The sequence below is a fragment of the Triplophysa dalaica genome, chromosome 18 (assembly GCF_015846415.1).
Source record: "Triplophysa dalaica isolate WHDGS20190420 chromosome 18, ASM1584641v1, whole genome shotgun sequence".
NCBI lineage: Eukaryota > Metazoa > Chordata > Actinopteri > Cypriniformes > Nemacheilidae > Triplophysa > Triplophysa dalaica.
In genome coordinates this window covers 5,923,994-5,932,919 of record NC_079559.1, presented here as the reverse complement: position 1 = coordinate 5,932,919, position 8,926 = coordinate 5,923,994, and the positions used below count along the sequence as shown (strand labels likewise).

The 8,926-nt window shown below is 38.8% G+C and overlaps 1 protein-coding gene across 3 annotated transcripts in view; it reads left to right on the top strand.

Moving 5' to 3' along the window:
• Positions 1 to 499: 499 nt before the first annotated feature.
• Positions 500 to 8,926, top strand: part of fnbp1l (formin binding protein 1-like) — a 39,824-nt gene continuing 31,397 nt past the window's right edge. The window contains exon 1 of one of the 3 annotated variants that reach the window (XM_056773077.1): positions 500 to 672. In XM_056773077.1, the coding sequence (XP_056629055.1) occupies positions 649 to 672 (24 nt within the window). In that variant the 5' untranslated portion in view covers positions 500 to 648. The remainder of the gene's footprint in view (positions 673 to 8,926) is intronic. The other 2 variants (XM_056773076.1, XM_056773078.1) reach the window with 2 other exon arrangements.

Genomic DNA, 8,926 nt, shown 5'->3' with positions numbered 1-8,926 from the left:
GTCACTAAACTCTTCAATTCTTTATCTATTGCAGTGCCTGGGGACATGACGTATCATACTCAGTTAATGAATATTAAAGAGGTGACACTTGACTGGTAAATGAGTGCTAAAAAATCATTATTTACCAGCACCTGCCAGTTTGTTCAGTTCATTGTAGAAGTATCCGGATCTCAAAAACGTAAAAAATATGTTTAATATGTAATTTATCTTTAAGAAAATAATAGAGAAAAAGGCAAAGATAAAAAATGTGTTTAAAGTCCTGGAGTATAAGATGATATTAGTGACAATTAATTATTATATAAATACAATTAAATGCTTTGTAAATATGAAAATCTACACGTAGCTAACAATGTAAAAAACACTTGCTCCAAAAAGCCTTTCCAAGTAGACACTCCAAAGTGCCACTAACAATCTATGGCGACTAGAGGGCGTTATCGGACTCGTGTTTCCATTTCCCGGCGGTGGAGGCGCATTGTGCGTGTCGGAAATGGGAAAACCCTGAGCCGTGACATTTTCGCTGCTTGTTTCACTGTAGTAAAGAAGGGTTACGACAGACGACGGTGGAGCGAGGGAAGGACGCTCATCCCTGGAGTTTCAAACAGAGGAGACGTTAGTTGTCGGAGTTTTTCCCCTTTACAACAGGACGCAATGAGTTGGGGAACGGATCTTTGGGTAAGCGCACTTTTCCCGTTTCCAGATCCCCGTGGCCTTTTGTTCACTCGCAAACAACTCATGGCAATTTGTGGCACGACTTCAGCAAAGGTGTCCTGTTAAAGCTGTCCGTATACGGGATATGTCCTGCTGGTTAACTGTGACGATACACCTTTACCGCCAATAACAACGCGAGAGTTCGATACATTGTAACATTGTTCGCTGTGTAAAGTCTAACGTTAGCCGTTTTAAACGGACGTTTAAATATGATTATTGTTACATTCCGAAATCAGATTCAATGTGTCTCGAGGTTTCACACCCAGTTTCGATCACTGCGAGGTGGGGACGGAATCATCCTTAACTCGTTTTTTATCACACATACGAGTTATAGATAACTATATACGCATTGTTATTAAGTTCAGACAAAACAATTAAAAAATCTCCGGGTGTCTAGAATCCGTTTCCATTGTTGCTTGCTCGCAACAGAGACAATGCCGAAGACTTCCAACCATCATGCGGTAAAAGATCAACCCGAGATTTATCCCCGTGTGTGGACGTTTGTTGTTTAGATTTCACTTTAAATAAGTCTTGCCTTTGTCAGGCATAGTCGCGATCCGTCTCTGTTGCTGGATCGTTTCTTGAAAACATGTCTGCAGATCTTTTATTGTTCGGGTTTCAAGTCTGTCGTGTTCCATAGAAAACACCGTCCGCGTAAATAATAAATGTAACGTTTTGGCATAAACTTACCTATCGATGAGGACAATGAACCAGTCGAGTATGGATTGGGTAAAGGCAAGGGTGTTGCCCTAAACAGATTGGGCTACCGGACATAAAGGATGCATGAGGTATTGGATGTATCTCACGAATCATTCTCGTGGTATTGCGTCGTTTTAGTTGGTGAATGTGTCACCACATTGCTCATCATAACTTAAGTTTCATATTTGTTGTTGGCGAGTTTACAGTAGCTTTCGAGGCTCTCGTGACAGTGTAACATTGATCTCAGATAGGCCTAACATGAGTAACAATTAGTTTGATGACTAACAGTTTATAATTCAGCACATGACCGGCAGGAAGTGACCAGAATCCAAGTATTTTACTTTGGGCTGGTGGTTTGATGCTGGATAGTGTCTGTTTACCTAAGATTTGGCTTGATTTGGCTGTCTCCATTTCCTGTGCTGTAATCCCTCCTGTCATCCAACATGCACAACGCTTCTTTTATTTCCATATGCGAAGGTCCCATCGAATGTGTCATCTTGTAGTTCATTTCTTTGTACGTGGAACATGCTGAATAATATTGTCTGGTGTTCTTGCGGCGGATGTCTACTCTAGTCAGAAGAAATATTTTCCATGTGTAGCCTTTTGCTCTTTTGAATGAAATGCAATGTGCACATTTATTCATTCTGGTTGTCCTCAGTTGCACTGAGCGTTGAAATAATTTGTACCCTGTTTGGAGTTGTGTGAACTCAATTAACATGTTAAATGTCTCTCATTATCTGTCTAGTGCTTATTCAAATTTCAAGTTAGTGACGTGACGTCCTGGGTGGGATTGAATCTCACCTTTCATAGTGCCACACATTGCTTTACAATAATGGAAATGCTTAACACAAAACTTCATACTGTGGGATATATGTGTCGTAGTTGTAGTATCCAGTGTGTTGTTGAGGGCAAATTGTGTCCACACCTTTCATTTCATTACTTAATTCACAGTCACTTAAGGCAACCAAAAATACGCCAGGGATGCCAACTACAGGAACAATCACTATGTTTCCCCATATCCATGTCTTTGGAACAACTCTCTTGTCCAATCAGGTTCGAGTTCCGGAAGGACCTGTTCCAATCAAATCTTGAACAACAAAGAGCAGGAGTGAAATTCGCACAATCGAGTATGACGTTAAAGCCCTGTCCTATGATTAAAACGGCTTCCTTAACATTGTTGCATCCCTTCCTTATATGTGTTTATTAAAATCTGTAATGGTCTCAAGGGAGCTTCCAGCCCATTGTTGTGTACACAACAGTATGACCTTGTGTAAGTATAGGGAACTGTTAATGTGTTTGAAAAACCTAACAAGGCTTGTATGACGATTTACTCTTTTGTAGACTGGACTGGTTAGACCTGTTTTAAGAGTTTTCAAGGCTTGGATTTGTGTTTGTTTTGTCCATGTACTTTGTGTATGTGTTATGGCCTTTTGGGTTCAATGTAATTGCCCATCGCAAGTTGAGCATTCGATATGTCAGTCGAGTTCATTTATCAGTTTTGAGATTGGATGTAAGGATGAGGGTGGCCATGTCTTTGCATCCTGATCAGTTTGTAAAGATTCAGCAGCTTGGAAATGTTTGTTATAGATCAGATTGTAAAGCAACATCTGGCTGGAGTGGTTAAAGATGCAAAGCAGTTGTAGGAGACCCGGGGCTCTTGTTCAGTTTGAGGTTATCTGAGTGGTATGTTTGGTTGAACCGATGACATGACACTTTTTGTACTTTTTTGTATTTTTGTTTCTGTTTTTCGATTTGCTTTTTAAGTGATCAGCATTATGTTTAGTTGAGCCGTATAAGTAAGTTTGTTGTGCCGTTTACCGATGTCTTTGTTCAGCAAACACAGCGTACCGCAGTTAATACGTGCAGATTACTGAGGGCCGGTAATCTGTGATACCTGGAGTTGAATCAGGTTATTTCTGGTAGGTCATAAAGAATACGTGCCAATGCGGATACTGCCAGTATACCAGAAAAGCTATAGACATAAGCACGCGCTCGGAACACAGTCGTGGGAAAGAGTAGGTCAGGAAACAATTTGCTTAAACCTTTGACCCTGCGTTTATTATGTCATTCCATTGCTTTCTGATTCTGAAGTTGGCATGTGTGAGTCAAGTTATTCCTACATACTACATGTAGCTACATTACGAGAACTGTTTTGAGACCAGTGTTGCAAGTTAACATAAGCGTTTATTGATTTTTTTTCCAATCCCATTTGCAGACCTTCTGACCCATATCCAACAAAAAGCTGATCATGAATTTATGACTCTGTTTTTATGGGTAAGGGTTGGGAATGATTATAAACCTGGCATTACAATATTATATTGATATAAAAGTGTTGAAATGGGATTTATTTTTAATGTTTTGTTTGTATTATTATTTATTAATAAAAACTGTCATCTTCAATTTGTATAAAATTTTAAATATAGATAGCTTGTTGTTGTAATTATTTAGCTCTTGTGAAAAGTCAAATAAAGAGTTAAATGATCAAGTCATGGATGTTTGAATGGTATGTAATAGCTCCTAGCACTTTTTCTAACAATAGTTTTAGAGATTTCTGAACTATTTTTCCAACTCGGCTTGATTAAACATAAAACATTTTTTACAGTATCATGGTTAAACGCAAGCTCTTGGTTCTGTTTGGCAACACACACAATCGGATCTTTGTAGCACAAAAAGCTCACTCTTGGCTAGCTCTTCGGTCCCTGGCTCTCTTTGAAAGACCAACAGCTGGGTGTGAATGTCCCTCCACATCATACAACAAAGATAAATTTAGTTTTGGGGTCAATGTTATCATAACCAAGGGACCATAACTTATTATTCTGAAAGATCTGACTAATTGGACCATCAAACTTTGGTCAACAACCAAATGTTTTTAGAGAGCTGATTATATTTATGAAGCAGTGATCTTCTGTACCGAACCTGTATGTGATTTCATTTTCATTCTATAAATAGCTGTACTATGAAGTCCACTTACTTAACGGCAGTGTTCTCATCATCAGAGAATTAGATAAAAAAACCTGCATGAGGCCCGCTGCCCATCGCCAAAACCTAAAGCGTTTTTTCCTTCCGTTTATACGACTCACAGGATTTAGGGCTTTTTTTGTTTTGGCTTGGGACTTTTTTAATAGTCATCTGTCACATGATGTCTGGCGCCTGTATACCAAATTTACAGGTGACAGGCCTAGTGGGATTTTCTTGCTAAATATGCTTACTGCGTACTCACTTTTTTATATATAGCAATGAAAATTTGACCTGAAAATGTATTTTGAAGTTGTCCTGCAGTTTTTAAATGCAGACATTTGGTTAATTATATGATTTAATATAATAAAAAATGTTAAAAAAAAACATTGAATAACATGCCATGTAGCCAAAAAATCCATACAGTGTCACTGCATTCATCTGGCAAATAAAAGATTTTCATTTTATTGGAGCTAAACAAATTCCCTGTATTTCTATTCTGTTATGTTACTTGAAGACTGAAATGATATCTCGAATAGACCAAGCCACATGGCCAGGTTGCCATATCAGCAGGGAATCCCTCTATATGTAATCTTTTCATAATTCATAAAGGAAAGATGTGAGCATAGAGCGTTCAACTTCATTGTTCACAGCTCTTGAATGAAAAAATGAATTCAGGTTTCGCACAAACAGGCTCGATGGGAATTGGCTGCAACTGTGTATTGAGGGTAACAGAGTTCATTGTTTACAGACAGCCTCTTTCACATTTACAGGGCCTCTCAGTCCCCTGACACATCACTCAGGCCTGTGTACAGAACGAGAGCGAGGAAACACAGGGAACCAGTCTGGTTGTGTCGGCATCTCCCACCTTTTGTTAGATGATAAGTTGTCTGGTTTATGGCCTTTGGAAATTATCCTGGAGCCATGAGACTGTTTCTTGGAATGGTCAGAATGTACTGGAAATGTACATTCGTTCTTTAGGGACACATTTACAGCTGTTTTCACACGGGACGCCGCAGCGTATCAAAAGAACTTGATGTTGTTTTGGTGGCCGGTGTCCTTTGCATAGGAGAGTCTGACGGTTTCCAGGATAGTCTGATGCCATGCTCTTGTCCTCGAGCACAGTTTGCTAAATCGTCTCTGAGCTGAAATAAATGGAAAGAAAGTGTCTTTTGAATTTTATTAGTTATGCTCATCAGGTAGCAACTCATTAATCTATGACTGGAAATACATCTTTATTATACAGACTGGACAAAGGTGGCGCAAAGTTATACGGAGACGCCAGGCCGTGTCGGAGTCAATCATTAAGCTGGGGTGTGTGAGCTGCCCTGAAAGACTTCACAAAGTAAACAATCTCTTAGGAGATTTTATATACCCTGTGCTTTCTGGGTTAAAAGTTACATCATACATGCATAAAAGCATGTAGGTCAATAGTAATGAATACGTTTAAATGGCATTCTGTCACCTTGTGATTCATGCTAAAGGAACATTTAAATGCGTTTCACACGACAGACAATGTAGCTTTCCATGAGCATCCTTTGTTGATATATTATCAACCCAAAAATAAAAATGATATCATAAATTATTCATCCTTATGTCGTCAAAATCTGTAGGAGTTTCTCTTCTCAAATGACTTTTTGAAAAAATCTGAGTTTTGTCTATACAATGAATGTCAGTCAGGGCCAATGTTGTTTGGTTACCAACATTCTTCAGAAGCTTTATTTACATATTGCTTTAAGAGATGGCATGTGTGTGTTCCCACAAAAAAATATAGGCCTTTGTAATATACCTTTTTTATCCTACCCATAATGCATTGCGGTAGATGTCTTGGAAAAGGCAGGCAGTGGACAGCATGGCATTGTAATACATTTCAATCCAAGGTGAACCTTTTTTGCTGTGGAAGAGGTGTATTTATCTGTATAATCAGGGTTATTTCAGGACCCGAAGACATTTTGGGGGGGATGGGGATCATGATTCCCAACCTTTTGCAGGACAGCAGATTCATTCTGTTTGAAAGGACAGTAAGAAAGCATTCAAGAGTGTGTTAATCCCAAGACCCTCCTGAAGCTTCTAAATCATCATGATGCTCTCAAACATGCTGCTAATGATTTCCAAATGATGTCCCCCTGTGCTGTAACCCTTCTGATTTTACATCGACTCGCATCATTAAGTTCCAGTGAAATGCTACTGCTATATATATGTATCCTAAATATGGAATATAATACTGTTCCAGAGAAATGCAAACCATTGGGGAATCTTTGTGATTGATGGTTTCCTTGTTTTTTTTCCTGTTGTACGTAATGTTTCAATGTTTGATTTAAATTGACGCAGTTTTGAGTTTTATTGTGGTTCTCGTCTATTTTTATAGAATAACAGTATAATTTAAAGGTCAGGGCTGCCCGATATTGGAGAAAATGAAATTGTTCAACATTCCTTTCCATTCCATTTTCTACCGCTTATCCGAACTACCTCGGGTCACGGGGAGCCTGCGCCTATCTCAGGAGTCATCGGGCATCAAGGCAGGATACACCCTGGATGGAGTGCCAACCCATCGCAGGGCACACACACTCTCTCATTCACTCACGCACTCACACCCTACGGACAATTTTTCCAGAGATGCCAATCAACCTACCATGCATGTCTTTGGACCAGGGGAGGAAACCGGAGTACCCGGAGGAAACCCCCGAGGCACGGGGAGAACAAATTGTTCAACATAAATCTTGTAAATTATTTTTATATCTGAAAAGTATTGTGAACATGTTTCACATCCTTTATGGAGATTCATAAGTCAGTTTTTACCAAAATAGGCCGTTCAAAACCCCACACAATGCAGATCGTTCAATAGCACACTTATTAAATGTTTTATCAAGTATTTAAATGATCATTAAACATTGATTTTGTTACAATAACTTCATTATTTAGTGGCAAGTGAGCTTTACTTTCCTAGTCCTCCTGCCGTGGCATCATATGTGAATTCAGGTTGCTGCGTATTTGTCTTGCAGTTATACACGTTTTTTTGGGCACAGACTAAAATTATGTGGGTAAGAGTGAAGAGGCCTGGAATGATCTTGCTTTGCTAACAGAACATTATAACTGAAATGAGACGTGAAGGAGACATCTCCAGCTCATGCTTGCGTGGCATTAAAATGCACATTGTGATGTTGAAACACGAGTTCAGGCACTCGCATGTTTTTGAAAATCTCTCAGCAGTGACAGTAGGGTTTGTTTGACAGGTGATAACACTGAATGCCGTACGTATTTTCACCAGCCAGACGTATTAACAATGACACAACCAATGATGTGGCTTGAGGTGGGACTTTCTGTTTGTTTAACCAATGGTTCATCTGTTCATATTGTGAAAGTGGTGTTCTTAAAAAGTCCTGATGTATATCAGTTCAACATCATTCATACTGCGTCCTTCTCCGGTGAAGGGCGGAAGCTTTTCTCTGTCTCTCACCCACCATGCTGGAGATTTAATGGATCCCGCGTGTTTGGAGCTTGTCTGTCTAGGTGCTCACAAAAGAGGATCTGTTAGAGAATTAAGTTAAGCTCATGTGAGCTGCCTTCGCAGTGTGATGGTCTAAACATGCTTTGCTTGTAGCTCTGTTTAGTACATACGGTGAGATGCAGTCTGCAAACACTCTTTTTTTTACATATCTAGGGAAGCATGTTCTGTTCCAAACCACATGCAAACTTCAAACCAATGAAATGCATGTGTGTACTTGAGTGTCCCAAACCTGTGTTTGGTTGCTTAAAAGAACAAGTGTGTAATTGCTTTGCCAGTTTGCCACTTGCGTCTCCAAATGGAATTGCAAGCATAATGACTTAATCATTTCTGAACATATTTCTTTAAAAAAAAATAGACTCATCACATCAAATTGGGCAATAGAAAAATATTATCTGTTTATTAAGATTCTTAAATTATTTTTATACAAAAATCTTCAATGACAGCAAACTAGGAGTGTAGCAAATATATCATGGCATGATGATTTGACAAGGGGTGGAAAAACTGAAAATATTAGGGGTGTAACGGTTCAAATTACTTTGTGTACTTTGTGAGTAAAGCAGAAAATAAATAACATAATAAATATTAATTTTAAGGAATAGAAATGGATTCAAATAATAAAATATAATGTAACATTGCATATGTACAAATTAAATATAGATTAATCGTAATTGAAGTTACAGAAGCTATTGAGTCACGAGCAGTGAGGGGTTACCTAGACTTTAAAAGAAAGCAGGAATAAGCTGCTGTCGATTTAAGAGGTATGGAACTGATCCAGGACATTGATACTGTACACATGCATTGTTTTTCGTCTGTTTACTTAAGACATAACCTACTATGTTTGTTAAGATACTCGACAAGATGGGCATGTTGACCGACTTTGTGTGTGAATTTGTCTGTTTAAGCGTTAGACTTCAAAGACAATTCAATATTTTCGCCATGTCTGAGACTCAGCTTTCCTTTTGAGTTTTCTTGTGCATCATCTTGCACTTAAATGTTTAAATTGGCAAGGCTTGAATGAGTTTAGTTTAAACAGCAACATGTGCTGTTCAGGTCCCA